The 19,260-nt window shown below is 40.8% G+C and overlaps 1 protein-coding gene across 4 annotated transcripts in view; it reads left to right on the top strand.

Annotated features, from left to right (window-relative positions):
- The window catches only part of LOC306789084 (CMP-N-acetylneuraminate-beta-1,4-galactoside alpha-2,3-sialyltransferase-like), a 47,917-nt gene that overhangs the window by 2,025 nt on the left and 26,632 nt on the right, over positions 1-19,260 (top strand). The window contains exons 1-4 of one of the 4 annotated variants that reach the window (XM_079284867.1): positions 10,329-10,547; positions 12,982-13,129; positions 17,703-17,765; positions 18,257-18,298. In XM_079284867.1, coding sequence (XP_079140993.1) covers positions 13,021-13,129; positions 17,703-17,765; positions 18,257-18,298 — 214 coding nt within the window. In that variant the 5' untranslated portion in view covers positions 10,329-10,547; positions 12,982-13,020. Of the gene's footprint in view, positions 1-10,327; positions 10,548-12,981; positions 13,130-17,702; positions 17,766-18,256; positions 18,299-19,260 lie in introns of those variants that run through there. The other 3 variants (XM_079284868.1, XM_079284869.1, XM_079284870.1) reach the window with 3 other exon arrangements.

Below are 19,260 nucleotides of genomic sequence, written 5' to 3'. Positions count from 1 at the left end.
AATATTCTGTGTTCACCAAATCTTTCTATATATGTACCTCATATATTTGCTCTCTCTTTCTTGCTTTCTGATTCTTCGTCATCTGCATCAGGCCTTTTGTTGATTCCTTGATTCTCTGTCTTGATAACAACGGATCGAATGATGAATTTGTAGTTATTCCTTGCCATTCTCTTCAGCCCTGCAGATTATTTTAGCGTCTTTCAGCTCATTGTTTTGCTTCAATGTACGGCCTCTGTGCTGTTTAGGTTTACTCTCACAGCTGTCATCAATGTTGATGTTTGCACCAGGCAAAACCTTCTGTATGCCGCCATCTTCCCAGCATCAAGCTGCAGACAAAGATAGCAACTCGATAATGACCCCAGTGGAACGCCTAGCTGCTCAAGAGGCAGATATTTGGTGGAGACCAAAACAGAGCTAAAAGTAGAGGGCATATTGGGTTTGCCTTCATTTGGTGGCCAGAAACACAACTCTAAATGAATGCTAATGTTTTGTATCTACTTGATGTGTAAAAAACGTAGACCGTAAATAAGAAGTGGACGTAGTCGTCCCATGATTGTGGACTGCGGTTTTGAAGCATCGATTTCGACATTTTGGCCATTGCCAGAGGAGTCGCCCTCTGATGGCCAGAAGAGAGAATGCAAGTTTAAGGCACTTCTGCAGTCTTTAATTTTTTTTTTAACTGTCTGTTAATGTGTTCACCATTTCAACTTAAAACGTTATATTATGTCACTGTAGGTCAGCTTGTTTTGTGGCCAAAAAGAGTGTTGAATACAGGCATTAACAACATGCAAGCAAATGGCTGTAGCTTATTGTTTTTACACCAGTGCTCTGTCTCTGCACGCCTACATATTTAAACTGTCACACAATCTTTCACCCCCGCCTGTGACCCGGCAGCTGTAGCTCCCTCATATCCCTCTGTTAGTCGGGTACTTTTGTCTGCAATAACTGTCTGCCTCAGACCAGTCACATGGTAGTCAAGTGACAGGGCTCAGGTTGCTTTGTGCTGTTGATGTCTGATTTTCAGACACTGGTGTTAATCAATAATTTGAAGAGCTTGTTTCCTTCAAACAGCAGTAAATATAGTGGTGTCTTTGTCTTGGCACACACACTAAATGTTTAATTGGCAAATAACCAAAAGCTTTGACTTGTTCCACACGAAGCAGTATACAGCAACATACTGATTACGCTTAAAAAATGGTTTATAATACATCTTAATGTAGAAGCACATATAAGAACACTGTATAATTGTTATATTTAGTGTTTCATTAATTGAAATGAATTAAAAGTTTTATAAAGCATTCACTAACAGCCATGTTTTTAACAAAATGCATGTTGAGCTTGAAAAATGTGTCTTTATATTTTACATGATTATAACTGTTGCATATCTTGTCAATTATTCATTGTCTGTTTTATGACTCATCACTTATGGATACTTGTTTATACTTAAAAAAGCTAAATAGGGAAGTTAAACAACTCAGATTAGTTGTTAAAAAGCTCTAGTGGCGCAAAGATGCAACGAACATAATGTGTTTTTGCTCATGTTTTAACACAAGGATTCATTGCTTGCAATATTTTGTTTAAGTGTAAGACTGAGGCAATAATTACATTTAGCTGGTAATATTAATTGCATGTGAAGCGGCCTTGTGTTCCTCTGTCCATTGATAAGACAAATGATTGGTGTAGCTTTTATCTGTTGGTTTGCAGCCGTCATGAGACCACAGTGACACTGACAGTTTGTATCCGTTCGAAATATTTGATCAGCCTTTCTGCAAAGACACTTCTTCACGTTGTTCATGAAAGGCCGTGCTGCATGAGGTTAGAGCAAACAACTTCCTCAGTGAGGTACCTTTTTAATTTGCTTGTGTCAACTGCCAACAGTCCCACTTATCTCATTCATTGTCACATTGGAAAGTCAAACTACGTTAAGACACACATTAAGACAGTGACAGTAAAACCATTATAGTTTAACACCTGTAGAGGATTCTGATAATTTCCTTCCTCTTTTCAGGAAAGCTGTTTGCTGCTTTTCTGTCCACACTGTATGACTCCCAGTCAACTATAAAAAGTCATAAAATATAACTGACCAAACCCATACATTTTTCAAATGTAATTTAAAAATAAATATAAAGCCCTACTTTTCCTTTAACCTCCACCTGTGTGGTTATCGACCTGATACATTTAACAAAATATATTTAGTTGTAATCATTTAAAATTTTTGTATTTCCTTTTACATTCAATCGCGATTTAACTTACTGTATAATGTTTTAATTAGTGCTGGGCAAGTTATCGCGTTAATTTCGCGTTAACGCATTCATTAATTAACGCCGACAACTATTTTATCGCGCGTTAACGTATTTTTTAAATTTATTATAATTTTTTTCATTTTTTTTAATTGAAAGACAAGAGACAATACATATACATAACAACAAGAGGATGACAAGAACAGTGGGATAAAAGCCAGCAAACATCCTATAGTCAGTCATGTTAGTGCACCTATCTGCTGAAATTCACGGTAAACGCATTCAAACGGCACAGATCGGGAGCGAGCGAAGGACTTTGAAAGTTAGCGGAAAGATTAACGTGAGACAACATCCGGTTTCTTCAGACGAACATCCGGTTTTCAGAATAAGATGCCAACAAAGTATGAATTATATTCACATTAAGTATAAAACATGCTACCTGCATCTCATGAACCAAATATTATTGCCCTTTTGTTCATATAGCAGTACTTTTGAAATAAAAGTGCGCAATACACTACTTTTGAATTCATTGTTGAACTTTGCCATAACAATGCGATTAATCGCGATTAATCGCATGGATTTTTTGCGATTAATCGCGATTAAATATTTGAATCGTTGCCCAGCACTAGTTTTAATGAAGCCTATGGGTTAGGGCCTAGTATTATTTTTTAATTGGCTTTTAACATTTTACAGCCGTCCATGGAAGACTGTGGTTTAACACCTTCTTTTTTACTGTAGCCTATACGGATATTCTTTATCTGAAGTAGGCCTATTTCAGATATGACAGGAAGGTGTTGTCTCATGTGGAATATGGGGTTTGTGGGTATTTCCTGGAATGAACATACAAATGTCAAACTATGTTGGTGAGATTAAGCACTCTTGACACAAATGATACTTTCAGATTTTATAAAATTTCTGCTGGTGTCTGACATGAAGATAACTCATCAGCTAGTTAATTACAACTGCTGGGGAAGAGATAAGGCCTTTTATTACCACATGAATCGAGGATTTTTGTGCTGATGCTAAAGCTCTGTCACGGGGTGTGTTCCTCAGTGAAACTCGTTTTAATGAGCGATGCATTTTATAATGATAGACATTTAGTGTCCACCAGCTTCAAACAATAATTTTGTACGTCAGTCATCTGTGATTACGGAGGACCAGAAAACTGACAGTAAATGACATGTTTTACTCAGAACTGGGTATGATACTGGGAACTACTTTACATCTAAAGGTAAATGAGTTCTCAGTATAATTTGCTTTACTTTTAAAATACATTTATCTTCCTGCTTCTCGTGGTGAATGTTCCTCTTTTGTAGATATTTGTTCATCTTTCAGGTTTCCGATCTGTTATCTGTGCTTGTAAAAGCTACTTCCACTATGTTCCTCATTACCACATCAGAGACAGTGGACTTTTCTTCCTAGTCCTTCATGAGATGAAAGATAATTTGTCCATTAACAGGGGCACACAATGGTTCATGCCTGACATATTAAGGATGTTGACAGCTGAGCTACAAGCCACTGTCATGGCTACATAGCTCTAAACTCTGAACACAGGTGAACTGCAGGTCGGAGCAAACATACCGTCAACCTCGTTCACTCCATTTCTTCATTCCTTCCCAGGCTAATGGTTGCTTTTTGTGTGGCTCAAATTGTATTAATTCTGCATTAATCAACAAAGCAAATGCAAAAAAAAGCAAAGCAAATGGTATTAAAAGGTCAGTGAACAGGGAATGAGAAGCTGAGAAGTTCCTTATGTCTTGCAATCGTTTATAATTGAAGAGTCATGCTGACGACTCACTTCTCAATTTTGAAATTTCCACAGGAACAAACAAGTGGCTTTCGGTGAATTTGCCGAGCCCAATAACAGACGCAGGATCTATAACGACAGCTCAATAAGACAGATATGAGAAATTTGTTAGAATGTATGAAATCAGACCATGTGTGATACTGATTTGCTGTTGGCAGAGACCATAACCTGACCGTAGGCTGATCTCTTGTATTTTCTACAAACATAAAGTATGTGCATGTGCACACAGGATGTGAAAGAGAGTGTGTGTGTGTGTGTGTGTGTGTGTGTGTGTGTGTGTGTGTGTGTGTGTGTGTGTGTGTGTGTGTGTGTGTGTGTGTGTGTGTGTATATGGCGTGGCGGAGACAGAAAGTCTAGATGTGTAAGAGTGGGAAAGTGTGAGTTCATATATAGATTGACCCATCATGAGAAAACTGGGTGACAACCAGTTTCGTATCGTTTTCCTTTGAGACTTTGCTGTTTATGGAACCTGTACTATGTATTTCAAATATATTCTGCTGTGTAACTTGTTTTTCTGGCGTCTTTATTCGCATATTTGTTTCCTACAAATACTCACTGCTTATGATGCTGACACCAGGCCTAATGAAGGAATGATCTCCTGTCTGTTGGAATAAAAACAGTGCTGTTTTTATGCCTTACTTTCGATACAAACTACGTTGTGCTGCCATTAAGACACTGTACAGCACTATTCTTATTTATTTCTAATGGGACTTCCTGTTGTTTCCACCCCATTAAGCAGCAGATTGCAGCAATGTAAGCCTATAGGTTTCCCCCAGGCTCTGCTTTATCACATGATTGATCGAGCCCATAATCGTCTCAGCAATCTTTTGTCTGCAAACACGCAGTCTTTCCCGGCTGGAAATATATTGTGTGACACTGATCCTTCCACAAATGAAGACTATGGCGGTTTGAGAAAAAGAGGCTGTTCAAATAAGTTTCCACACAACAATTCCAAAGTGATAATGAAACCCACTCGGGTTAGCATGTGGTCTGGATAAGCCAGTTCTTCGGCCTCATGCTCGCTGTTCTGCTTGGTGGGTTGTGGAGTTATGGCCGGGGGGTAAATGATTGAACATTTTGGAAATGTCATGATAACCAAAATGCTATTTTTGCTGCAACGAACACATAACTCTTATGTCTCATGCTCCTTTTTATAAAAGAATAAGTAATATGACTGGTGTGTATTCATTTATTTTTGAACAGTCACATTTGGTTGATAGTAAAACGCATGTTCAGCTTTAGGCATTTACATCATTTAAGAGACTGATTTGTTAGGTTTTGCACAAAATCTTGTTACTTAGACAAATATGCATAGTATTTGTTCAAAGGATCCAAATCCCACAACATATCTCTCACAATATACGCTGATTTACAAAAGTGTGCATTGTGCTTGCAGTATACCTCCAGTACAAAGGTCACATCAAAGTCCTCCATTTGTCTCTGGGTTTTCTGCTACATCCCCAGACCTGTTATGAAATGAAACTGGATAACCACATCAGTTATTTTCTTCATGTTTGAAAGCGTAACAGGCTAAATAGAGGTTCCTATCTTATCATTGGTTTACAATTGTTTGTCTGTGCTGCTTGTGGTTAATTGGGATCATGTAGCAGAGTTTTCTGTTCTTCAAATCCTCCCTGTTATTGGTTAACTAATGTTTGCAGGGAGTGCTAAAAGGACAGTGACCACACACTATTGCATTTTCGGCTTTCCTCTCTCTTTTGGAGAGACTGCTCTATGTGATCATTTCTTCCAGTGGACGAATACTCTGGACAGCCGAAAAGGTAATTTGTTTTTCTACCTTTTGGGAAATTTTAGGTCATAAACCACAGGCACATATATCATAAGTCATTTGAATAATAATAATTGAACGTGTCACACATATTTAAAGCAGGATAATCAGTTTTAAAGGAAGAGCCTAAAAGTCACATCCTCAGCCCAGAAGCATCGCTCAGCTGATCATATGGCGATAGAGTCTTACACTATCAGACATGACAAGGGTGAAAACATTTTAAAGGCCCAAATAATGCACATTATATCGTCCCAAAAAAATATATCCAGCATTGGAGATGTAATGTTTGTTTTTCTGTTTGTGTGGGAATGTTTTTTTCCTTGTAATCTGTCGCCTAAAATACAATATCTGCATGAACAGTGATAGAGGCTTGAAACAAAAACAGGAATTACTTGTTTGCCAGGAACGAATACATGACCTTGGTCGTGTGGGGCTGTAAATAAACTCCGCGGTGAACTCTAGGAAGGGAGAAAGTGGCTCCATAAGCAGAGTTTTAGCAAATAGGAGCTTCATATTCAACAGATAAGACAACATTTTAGGTGATCAACTCACTTGTTTTCTTGCAGAGAGCTGGTTGAGAAGATTAATACCTAAAAACTCAGTATGGCTGTTTGTGACTTGATCTGTTGATTCATTGCTGAATAACCTTGCTTTCTTGTGTTTACTTTAATTGCAGTCTTGAATAGACACATTACTTGTGTTTAATGAAGTCATGCATGGGCAAGAGATTGGATGTAATTGTTTAAACATGAGGACGGTAAACAGAGAGGGAAGAAAGAATGTGAACGAGATCTCTGCCAGGTTTTATACTTCTTTAAGCGTAAAAACTCTTGACTTGAAAGGTGACCACTGCTTTGCACATCACCTCACAAGCGCATATTGTTGACTACAAGAGTGATTTTGGTTATATTATAGGGTGGGTATCATTAGTCCAGTGAAAGCCGGACACACTCACTGTATCGTCTTTTATTACCTTGTGTATGAGATACTGCTGACTCAATCGATACCATTGAATGAATGCGTATTTAGCAACGTCTCTTATGGTGCTATTGAGCCGTCTTGCTCTTTCATTCCACTTTGGTAAATTACTCTCATGTCTGTATGCTAAATATGAGACTACAGTAGAGCTAGCTTAGCTTATCAGCTTAGTTTAGCTAGCCTGGCTCTGTGTGCAGGTAACAAAATCTGCCTACTAGCACCTTCTAAGCTAAATAATTAACATATTATATCCTGTTTGTTTGATATATACAAAAAACGTAAATGTATAAATGTCACGTTGTGGTTATAGGCTACTACTAAACTAAAAGCGTGACATTTTTACATTTTACCGAGCTAGGATAGCTGTTTCCTCCTGCTTCAAGTCTTTATGTTAAACTACGCTACAAACCTGCTAAGCTAACCGGCTCTAGCTTCATATTTAGCATGCGGATATGAGTCAGTCCTCTCTTTTCACTTTTGGCAAGAGAGCAAATGAGTGTATTTCTCAAAATGTCAAAGTATTCAAAGAAAATATGTTTTTCTTTCTCTGAAAGCCATGACCCCAAATGATTGCAACACTAAAAGGATCTTTTGTTCCGTCTGATAAAGGAGGAACGACAATAAGCCGATTTTAGATAATATTCTATCTTGCCTGTGGTCAAGATGTGGCCCAACTCAGTACTTATATTGAAAAATTGAAAGTGTTGTTCATTCAGATGCACTCATCTGCCTCTGTATGGGCTCTATTAGTATCCCATTAGCACTTGTTTATTTCCTGTTGCCTGCCCGCCAGAGCAAAAGATACCCTATTAAGCAAATACTTCCGCTATGATTCAGATGACAACAATCAATTATTTATTTTGCCGCAATAATATCTGGCTCTGGTCAGACGATGGGATCAAACATGGAAAATCTGCTTCAAGATATCTTGAGCAGTTTGACGTACTGCAGGCTACTGGGGATAAGAATACACTTGTTAATGCCATGGCTCAATATAATGTCTCTGCATGCTAAGTTAGATGATGTCATCGCTTGCAACAGAGGTGAAAGACACACATTTAGATTAAGTTCCATTAAAGTGGGATTCATGACTCAGCTTTTATGGATAGTAGGGGTAGAAGCTGTAGGCGCAGCACAGGTTTTATCCTGCGGTTTACAATCTCTGGTGGGCTACGTTTGTATAATTGAGCATTTGCTGTCTCCCGGTATTGATCATTTCCTGTCTCCCGGTATTATCACTCACATGTGAAATATAAAGTTTTATTGAAGCCTGAAGTACAGAAATTGCCCTTCTGTCACAATTAATACAAGCACATGATATTTTTCCCTTGTAGCATCACCCACTGATCTATTGTACCTTTAAGCTCCTGGAGTGGACTTTAGTAGGAGCTTGTGCACAGCACAAACTGTCTGACTATACACTCGAAGATCAAATGCCAATTCCAGTAACGGACTTCATGGTGTTGCTGCTCGTGGCACTCATTACACAACCCATACTGCATGAAGGACATCATTTCCATTGGAGCATGTCTTTCTGTTATCATGACAGGCCTGCCACTCAACTCCACACTTGTTATTTGCCAGTTTGATGGTTAATTATTAGCATGAGAAGAATGGGGCCTGACCAAGAAAAAGCAGGAAAACCCCAATCATAAAATGAGTGAGCACGTTTCAAACCCAAAAGGATCAAATTCATTTGGCTCAAATTCATCTTGGCAACTAGACTTGGGATGTACAGTGAAGCGAATGCTTGGACGTGTGCGGGCGTGCACATTTAAATGGGGTCTTTTCCCTTCAAGAACTCGGCTCTTTACTGGTTGACAAACTGTGTGCTTCCCAGACAGGGTTAGAGAATGGAACATTTCAGCTCCTTGCGTTGTTTTCTGTGGCTACTGATCATTCCATCTTGTAAGTGTAATGTAAACGAATGATCTGTGGCCCAAGGGCCATGAAGTGCTGCCACCTCACGAGGAATCCCACACAAGCTTAGAAAAAGCAACAGCTATGATGACTGCCTCCCCTTAAGTTCCTTATCAGAGTACAAGTTATGCACATATTGAAATAGGAACTTCTTTTCTGAGAAGCTTGAACCACCTCGATAAACATTCATTTGTAGGAACACCAGTGTGTGAATCTCTTATGCCACCTCTCTACGCTGCTCTTGTTATTAGTGCTCTTGGGTTTACAATGAGATTGACAGCGAGCAGTGTGAGGATTACATTCGACAATTGAATCTACTTATACATGACCTTGGCTGTACATGTGTGCACAGGAACATGAGGTAACTCCTATTTCCTGTGCAGTAATTCATCGCACATGGAGAGAGCGAGTTTTGTTCACTTCATATCCATGAAAGTGTTCATTGCTTCTCTATGGATGCATGCATGAGCCTGGCTGATGAGTAGTTTTCCAGTAGACATCAGCGTCAATTGCTCCAGTAGGTGTATGATGCTTTTCCAACATGATCTTGGACCAATCATAATAGACATACAATGTTGTTTTTTTATACCTTTCATACCTACAAAATATTAATTCAGCCAATTGATTTCCAATGGGAGGAGTGTCCAAACCCATCCTGAACCTTTACTCATTCATCATTTAAGAAAGAAACTCAATTAAAATGTTTAACGGACGACTACTTTTGGTTCTTCATCAGCTTAGTTCATCTTTTTTTTCTCCTTTCCATACATTCCTGTGTAAGTTGTACGCGTTTCTTTCTCTGCAGCCAGTTTTCAGGAGTGATCATGTTTGACCACCTGGGTTTTCTGACTTCATGATGGCCGAAACTGTAGAAACCGCATCATTGGATACAAGTAATCTATATATACACTCAACAAGAGTCCAAATTACAGCTTGTGACAAACAGTTTTACGGCTTGAGTGGATACGAACATTATCATCCTGGAAGGTATCAGAATGAATCAAGGAGCAAAGGGGCTTACACTTCAGTAATGTTTATCTGTAGTCCTCCAAGGCATAGTTAGAGCTGAACATTTCAGAAAAAAGCAACAGAGCCACCAAAGACAGTCACTTGATGGTGGTGTTTTCTATATTTAGACTATATACCGACTTGCAAAACTATTTAAGCTCTGTGGGATCATGATTTTCAGTCTATTTTTACACCATTTACAGTTAGGTCTTTGGATTTCAGCAAACTCTAAAGACTACCACTAAAAACAAGCCTCTCACCTGTACAGCCAATCAATAAATAGTGCTGGAGGATCACAAACCATTATGGTTGTTGTGCAGGCAGTCCATGGAGGTGTACACATTACTGCATCTCTACAATGCTGTTGACAGCTGATGTGCAGAGAGGGAGCACCACGTGAAGGCCCAGATGAAAAGGTGCATTCATTTAAACGCTGTAAAATCAGGAGGAGGAGGGGGCATCGAAATTCACAGAGATACACCATGTGACTGACTGGAAAACTGTGTTGCTGTAGGACAGAAAGCTGCGGCTGCTTCCGCCGCTGATAATAATAACGTTAATGGAGGGAGGGGGCTGTTTTTTGTTCTGCCTGTCTTGATGTGAACTAGAGCTGGTGAGACAGAAGGGGAAACACGCAGTCAGACTGGAGGTCTTGAGCTTAACGTTACAGATCCAGGACACTTCCACGGATTTCATCACGATGGCTTGGAGAGGAGGGAGAACACGGTCGTTCTATCGACCAGTCCTTCATTTAAACTAAGGCTGATTATTGTTTCTGACCCGGGGACTCAGAAGAGAAGAAAAGGTAACATCTATGATCCCACCAATCAATTGGAAGCGACAATGAGACGCCGCTGCGCCGTGTTTTAGTCGTTAATGTTGGCGAACCGGTGGTCCATGATTCTCCTAACCTCCGCCGGATTACCTTTGCATTGTTCTCTTCTTGTCAGCCTTTGGTACACTCTGTGTGGTTTCACATTAGTATTTATCTTACGTGTGTGGACTGTTTAGGCCACGGGTAGCGCTTGTACCCAAGCTCGCCTCTGGCCACACATTTTCCCAACCAGAGGTGTTCTTTTACGCGGTGGGCCTGCCGACCGGGATCAAGGCAAACGTCCCACTATGCCAACGTAGCGTTGTTAGCATAGCGACCGGCTAAGCTAACGTAACGGTTAGCAGCTTTACATTCGCTGTTCTTTTCTCTACGTTGATTCATCCGTTGGTGAATATCCAGCAGTTGTCATACATTCCCGTTACAACGGCAGCGTAAACAGAGTTTACGACGAACCCTCCCGGTAATGTTAAGTAGACATTGGCGAGACTGAGGTAACCTAACTTTTAGCGTTGTGTTGTGGGACCGCAAAGTTCCGTTTCCAGGTTTGTAATGCTAGCTGCTAAACTTCGTTTTTTGCCGTTAACGTAGCTCGCTCGGCGAACTAACGGTAGTAACCCGTGGAAAGTAACGTTAGATACCTTTCGACACGGCCTGAAATGCAAAAGCTTATGCAACTGTGCATAAGAAAGAAGTGTGATGTTTGGAGCAGAAAGTCACTGCTGCCACTGAAACCCGTGACACACTGATGTTGTGATTAAAGCGCAACGTTTAAATTACTCTGTGGGACCGTTACATGCGTTCTTTTCTGCTGCTAAATCACTTTTTTTTTTTTTTGTCTTTTCCTGACACGGATATATATGTTGTGTTTCCATTTAACGCTCGTTGCGTAAAGTTATCGTTAGTGTTGTATGATGTTATGTCTAAAGAAGACGAATATCCGTAGGCGGAAATAACCCACTGCTTGATCTCACCCGCATGTTTATGTGCATTTGGATACATTATACTTAACAGTAAATACTGTTCAATGTACTTCACAGGTGTCTATTTTTCCATGCCTAGTCAGTGATTTCTGGTAATTTTTAGGGTATAAACAATTTGCAGTTTACAGTCAACCTATAGATTTATTGGTTGTATTATTTAATGTTTTATGTGTGGGGATAAGTAGAGTATTAACGAGTTTCATTTGAACCTGGTGGATTGCATCTGCTGGATTATGAACTGCATAATGCATGATTTAGCAGAGGTTTTACAGTGTTATCGGAGCTCAACTCTGCTCACGCTCCTTGTGCTAAAGCTTTATAGTTCCTCATTTGCACTTGCCTGTGTTCGTTCTCACAATGACGCAACAAATATCTTAATGCAACATCTGAGAAATTCTGCACTGCATGTTGGGTTTCAACATTTGTGACGAAAGATGTAGATTATGCTGAAATACAAAGCATCTGGGATTGACAGCAGTTGCACAGTGCTGGGTTTGCAGTTCATAAGAACTATAGATGACTCGAGCTAATTAGCAGTTTGTTCAAAACATAGGCCACACATCGACACACTGATGACTAATGGGTTGTCTTGTCTGCTGTCAGGCACTGGACATGATTCACGGCCTGTTTTGCTTGTTCAATACATGTATAATCTGGACAGTCCATATCTAGATCATCTGTACCTGAGGCAGTTTAGAGACGTGCGATCAATTGGATGGAGCAGTAGTTTTGTATCCTCACCGCTAACCAAAATAACCAGCGATGACAGGGGAGCGTTGAGCGCCGTTATCTTGAAACTATCGTGCTTTCTTCAGCACCGAGGGCGTGGTTTCCTGTAAACTGCTAGTAACTGTACTGTTTTGGAGACAGACATTTTTAACGGATGCTCGGCCATCTGATAAGTAGCAGTGTGTAGCCATCAGCGCCACTCGCTGTCATGACTGCGCCACAAAAACAAAATGACCACAAAAACGGACTTCCTGCATCTCCGTTCTGCTTCTTCTACAGCAACAAGTTAATTAAGATTCAAATCAAATGACACAGCGAATGATTTCTTTTTCAATATTCAATTGAATATTCTTCAAGGAGAGAGGATGGTGTGTACAATATGCCCACAGGAAGAGATTTCAGATTCAACCTAGCTGGAGTCAGACCAAAAACAATCTTTATAAACCTACCTTTCATCCCATTTACCTACTTACATTATATTATCTCGTTTTATATATATATATACACCTTTTCCCTCCAACCTGTCTTCAATTGGCTCTTCCCTCTTGCCACACTCTGTGAACCTGTGTGTCTTTGTGTTCTTCTTTGCTCTCGCTGTGTTTTATCGCCTTGTTGGTGTGTCCTTGCTGCCACCAGAGGAGTTCCTTTTTTGTGATGTATAAATACAATGTCCCTGTGCCCTCTCGTCATTACAGGTGATGACCTGGATGGTGCCATGTGAATGACTGAAGACCATGAAGCCCACTCACAAGCTGATGTTCGTCCTGTGCCCCATGCTGGTCCTAGGCTTTATTTACTACTCCTCTGGGAAGCTGCATCTACACGTATGGGGCCAGAAGCCTCGTAAGTGACATCTCCAGTCCGACTGTTTGTAACATTGATTCATCACCTGATCATCCATCCGTCATTATTATTTTGAAACCTACACATTATTGAGCAAATGTGTTAAACATGTTGTGCCTCTCTGTGCTGACTGCCAAGTAACCGTCCGTCTATCTGTTTGGTTTTATTGTGCAGAACCGCGAGTATGTCACGCTGTGTGTTGGTGTGTCAAAACCTATATATCTGTCTCTGACATTAAATTCGTTTTTCATTCACTTCACCAGAGCGCCGGATGTGGTGGGGGGGGGGGGGATCTTAATCAGATTTTCTTGTACAGCCAGTGTTAGTTGCTCCATATCCGCCAGTATAAACCAGCCCATGCGTGTTGTCTCATGAATGGAAAGCTATTGACAGCTCTCTAAATTGACTTCAGTAAGAATACCTCTGTGTTAACTAAAGAGATGATTTTCTTACTCTCTTTTAGGCTTCATACTTATGTTCTCGTCTGCTTTTGTGGATTAAAGGAAATGGCATTTTGAGATCGCCACACATGGATGATGAAACCAAAACTCACAAAACTGAATATGCAGTTTTGCTATACCCTTTATAACCTGCTGAGGAGGCACGTCTTCCACTTCCCGCTCAAAGGTGCGAGATCCGAGATTGGGAGCATTTCGATTGCCTCTCAAACTACGGCAAAAGTGCAGACAGAGCTAACCGTGTTTACCAGAGGGGGAACCAGAGGGCGGGTGGTATGCTTCCGCGACGATGCTGTCGGTCGGGTTGGCATTATCAGCTTTTACCGCCATAGAGAGCAGTGCAGCGCGGGCGGCCGTGAGTTAACCAGCAGGGCATGTTGACATGCACTTAAAGCTGTTAAATGTTCAGAATGTTAAATACAGCTCATCGGGGTGGTCACACTGTGTGGGTGCCCTGAAGCAGCTGTTAATATCCAGCAGAGGGGGCTAGAAGATTTCTCTAAAGTCTATTTTCTAGGAAAACATTCCGAGGGAGAAATTTTTGACAAAGAAAACACAAATGTCGGCGTTTCACATTTTGTTTTGAGAGCATAGCTAGAGGGACGCCATGCTTTTTCCCTTTTTCTATCTCGCCATGTGTTGGTTCATTGATGTCGTCACACTGGCTTTAATGTAAACATTTTGCTCTGGAACTTGAGTTTAGCGGTGTAAGAAAAATATTGATACTTTTGAGTAATGCAATATTCTAGTTGTTGATACTGTATAGATTCACAAAAAAATCTGTGATGTTGGAATAAATGCTAAGATGCCACTTTTCTGATTGCATAAAAGCTCAGATACTCAGATTTTTCTCATGGCGCTGTGTTCTTAATAAAAATATTAAATTGTAAACCCTGTCTCATGGTACGTATGGCATTGACAGATTCTTGCCAATACACAGCCCTACTGGAGTTGGGATTGGTTTTTTTTGTAGTCCCAGCCAAAACCAATCTGGATATGTTTGACGTGGCAATGTGCCCATTCCTGTCAGGTCCACTGCTTTCCCAACTGGTGCCCGTGTGCTGCAAAAATAAAGTCATGAGCAACACTGATATTGGGTAAAGGGATTACGTTTGTGGCTGGCGATATGATGATTCAGGATGGCGTTTTTGAGACTGTGGTTGTGTGGGCTTGCTCTTTGCTCAGTGTCAATTATCAGCAGTTTATTGTCATTGGTAATATTTGTCATGAGCTCCATTCAGACATGTTTGTCACTCCTCATACATGGCGATTTCATGTTTGAAAAGAAGCATTTCTCCATTGAAGTTACTCAACAATTTTCCCACATGGGACAATAGTATTTCTGTAGATTTGTCCTTAGCTCAAATGTGATGATACCGTCTAAATATCTGAATATACACTGTAAATTATGAAGTTTATGACAAAATGTATTTATGCTTAAACAGCTGATGGGTGTCTGAAGCAGTCAAGCTATGGAGAAGAACATTATACTGCTAAATGACTCAGAATCTTCTTTGGTTTCATTACTTTCCTTCCAACTCATCACTGTTCTCCAGCATTGCTTCAACCATGTGGAGAAATGAGACTTCAGGTTTCCCTCGTCTCAAGCGTCGATTTTCTACCTGTAAATGTATTCTGGTACTCCGTTGTTTTAACTGACCCATCCCTGTTCTAGCAGGCTCCCATTCAGAGGGTCCAATGTTCATTTCAAACCGTCTGTATTGTTGAACTTGATCTTCCTTTCTACCTTTATGTGTCGTACTGTTGCAGTTTGTCCACTTTGTGGTAGCCGTGGAAAGCTGCCTGACATAAATAAGCCCAGATATCATTGTTTCTATATACTTTGATTATATAGTTAATACTTTCTTCATTTTCCCATATAGCTAGGTCTGCTAAACTAGACGTTTGTCTTCAACATTGCTAAATGACTCATCTTTTCGTGTGTTTCATCACTGACCTGATCAGCAGATCACCGTGACTGTGGTCCATGTCAAAGTGATTTCTCAAGCTGGGACCAAGGTCTCTGTTTAACAAGGCTCTTGTTTTCTGTTGCGTCACCTTCCAGTTTGTCTACAGTTTGCCCAAACATCTACACTCCAAAGCAGTGAAGAGAAACGCTTTCAACCTTGTTTTGTCTCCTGCATGGGATTGAAGTAATATGCAGCCAGTTTATTTCAATAGAGCCGCTTGACACCCTTTTTGATGTGAGAAGAGCGAAAAGAACGAAGCTTATATTTTTCCTGACTTTCGGTTCAATAGCACAAAGCTAAAAGAGGGGAGCTCCGAGTTGCAGTGGGAACTGTTGGCTTTCTGCCTCGCTGTGGTGCCAGATGTTTGGCTCTCATACGGTCAAAGGAGAAAGAGAAGCATGTGGATGGTCTCGCCTGCCCTCTGCCCTGGTCAGCTAAGCTATGCAGTCTCACTGAGAGGATCAAAGGTGGATGATCTCTCTTCCTCATTCTTGAATTGTAGACTCGGTCACAGACAAATGGAACATATAGATGTGTGTGGGGTGCTTGCCACGGTGGGCTGTGACAGGAGCTGGGCTTAACCAGCTGCTGTATGTAGCGCCACCTGATGGCATGGCCTGTTCTTCTTCATGTGTTGTAATGTGTTGCACCGGAGACACCAGACCCCCAACCTATTCCCGGGGCAGCTGTATAGTAGCCGCCCACTTCTATACAGAGTGGGTTAACTGCAGAAGTGAAATTTCCCTGTGTGCTGTGTTGTTACACTTGTTATCACATGGCATACATTTGGTATTTTAGTCACGGGATAAAAGGTTTTTGTGTTTTGGAAAGACACAGACGGTATACGGGCAATACACTTTAGTATTACGACCGAGTGCTTTTGGGACCTGTGGGACTTGTCCTGCTCAACTTTAGTTGAAGGAGGGAAGTAAAGTGCAGTGTGGTGTACAATGCAGTAGCAGCACACTTATTTTTGAATTCAGATCTTCCCTGCAGTGCAGTCACTTATAATGGTTTGCTTTCTTGCAAGAGACAGGAACACCGCCCCGGGGTGTCAAATCACACTTCAAATAAACACCTGCAGGATGTGAAATGAATGTGTTCCACCAGCCAAGCTGCTGACATTTAGGGCAAGAAGCCACAACTTACAACCCTCTTGATGTCACCCCTCAACTGAACTGCATCAGTTCATGAAAATGTTATGACATAAATCCATTCTTTTCTAATAATGATTCTCTGTGTAAGTCTTGAAAGAAAAGTGTTTTTGCACTTAGCACATAAACTATCCATGATGTTGCCATGTGGGTCTGCTATTCTCTGTCACCATCAGTGCTTGATTAGCAGTGAGATCAACAGTTGCTCAATGAGCGTGCTCCAAGTAATCCTGACCCAGCTTGGTTTTCAACATTAGGGATTGTCTTGTCTTGTGGTCATCAGTGATACGGTTTCAGCTGGAACAGAGTTTGACGCTTACTAACTTTGATCAGCCACAAGCCCTCTCATGGAGAGTCTGTTGTGCCTGCAGTCTGTTGTAAAAGAACACAGTTCTGTACAGCAAGTTTCATTGGCAGAATTAGACGCTGTGTTTTTGTCACAAATGTTTTTGGCAGAAACAACATGGCAGATGTCCTCTGATTGTTTTGATAGAAGTGAGAGAGACATTTCCTGAAACCTGTTTGTTTTTGTCTGAAGCTAACCCTATTCTCTATTAAAGGTCCTCAGTTCTATCTCTTTGGTAAAACAAATTGTAATGATTAATCTGAAAGGTGCCAAAATCTTCGAGCATAATAAACACGGCTTTAAGTACGTTCAGAGCAAGTCAGTGACTAATAAGTAATTATTTAACATTCCTCAACGTTAATCTTGTATTGTTGCTCTACTCTATGCATGGCACTACTGTGGTGGTGGACTTCGGAGGATCAGCATTCAAATATTGATGTTTTGTTTCGTTCTGTCTGTGTGTCTGCCTTTTGTGTGCATCTGTTTTTTGTGCGTAGCCACGGTCTGTGTTTTTGCTGACGCTCGCTGATGTCAAACACATTTTTTTTGTTTTTATATTCGGAGTACTTTGGTCTTTTACTAGTTGCTCTCACAGCGCCACAGTGCTGCTCTTTGTTCAGTATCTTAACCCCCTTTTGTTTTCAGAGAGTGAAGCAGAAGAGACAACTGTAGTCCTGACTAAAGGGTCTGAAGGGAAGAGAATCACAGGTAGAGGCACTGAGACTAGACCATTTCTACTGGGTGACTGTAAAGCGAGTGATTTTGCACTGGGGTGTTGCGGTTTAATTTTTCACGGAATATACATCTCTGCTAACTCGACAATGAAAGCTTTCCATTTTGACCACTTTCATCTACCTCTCATCAGTTTCTTTTGTTTTACAACCAAAGATGTTTGGGCTCATTCACTCACTCAGTTCTTTCGGGCAACTGTCAATATATTTCTGCCACAATAACCTCGAATCACAATGGAGGCTCTCTGCAGTTAATTTTCCACCTCATTGGGCTTTCCGCCTTTGAATAAAGATTGCAAATCCGTAGCTTTAATCCCAGTGGGTTGAATTACAATTCTAACTTCTCCTCCTCCTCTTCTTCTTCTTGCTCTGTAATGTCTGACATTTGCAGTTGGCATTATTTTCAAACCCAATGCTGCCATAACAGACTGACCTCAAAAGGTGCTAACTGACCATTTTGTGTTTCAGAGTTGGAAACGGACATCACCGTGGGACGAATAGTAGGCTCAGGTACATCTGCAGCCCCGCCAACCGAACCCCCTACCCACCTTTTTACAACACCAGATTCTTCACATTTTGGTTGAGAAGTTAGCAATTTATAAAGATGAATCAGATGTCTATCCCTATCAGGGTAAAGTCAATTTAAGTTGTTGAAGTAAATTACCCATGACAACTGGTGGGGGATTTAACCTCTGCTCAGTCTTCGTCCTCCGCATGAAGCTGCAGTGTGATACAACACTGCCCTCTGTTGTCTTGGCTCAGTAACAAGTGAAGGAGTTTAGGAGTGTAGGTGCATAGTACTGTAAGGTTCCACACAGCAGTCGTCTTACTGGTAGAACCCTGCTGCTTTAATTTCTCCCAAGCTGTTTTCTCAACTTGGCCCTTTGGCTGCTTTATGCTTCTCAACAGAAACATAATGCTCACTCACTCGCTCGCTCATCTCAGCCGCCATGGCAAAGTCCCCATCCTCCAGGGCAGTGCTTGGATCCTTCCCTAACCAGCCGTCACGCATTCCCATTGTCCTTTTTTCTTTATCTTTCTCCTCCAGCTTCTTTGTGAAGACAAGATCCGCAACCACAGGAGTACTTCCACGCTCTTCCTACTTTCAACTAAGGCTCATGTTAAACGTAGTCCTTTGTCGTGCTAATTACACAATTTTACTGACAGGAATTGAAATAACCGTTTTGTAGACTCCGTAAGTATGATTGTAGATTATACGACACAGATGCTCAAATGACTTCATTGAGATTGCCATTCTCATTTCTTCATCAATATTTACCTCTGTGCTTCTTTGTCTTCTACCTCAACGCTTCACCAGGCACCTATAGGCTGCCCCTTTGGTTGTCCATAGGTGATCTCTGACTTCTTTTCTAACTTCATTTTAAAATCAACAGATTGTTTTGGCTGGCTTCTCCCAACCTTGCTTGTTTGTCACAAATCCTTAATTCTAATGCTTTATTTTCTTTCACATT

This window comes from Melanostigma gelatinosum, assembly GCF_949748355.1.
Source record: "Melanostigma gelatinosum genome assembly, chromosome: 15".
NCBI lineage: Eukaryota > Metazoa > Chordata > Actinopteri > Perciformes > Zoarcidae > Melanostigma > Melanostigma gelatinosum.
Note: the sequence above shows the minus strand (reverse complement) of the source record. Positions and strands in the feature narration are given on the sequence as shown.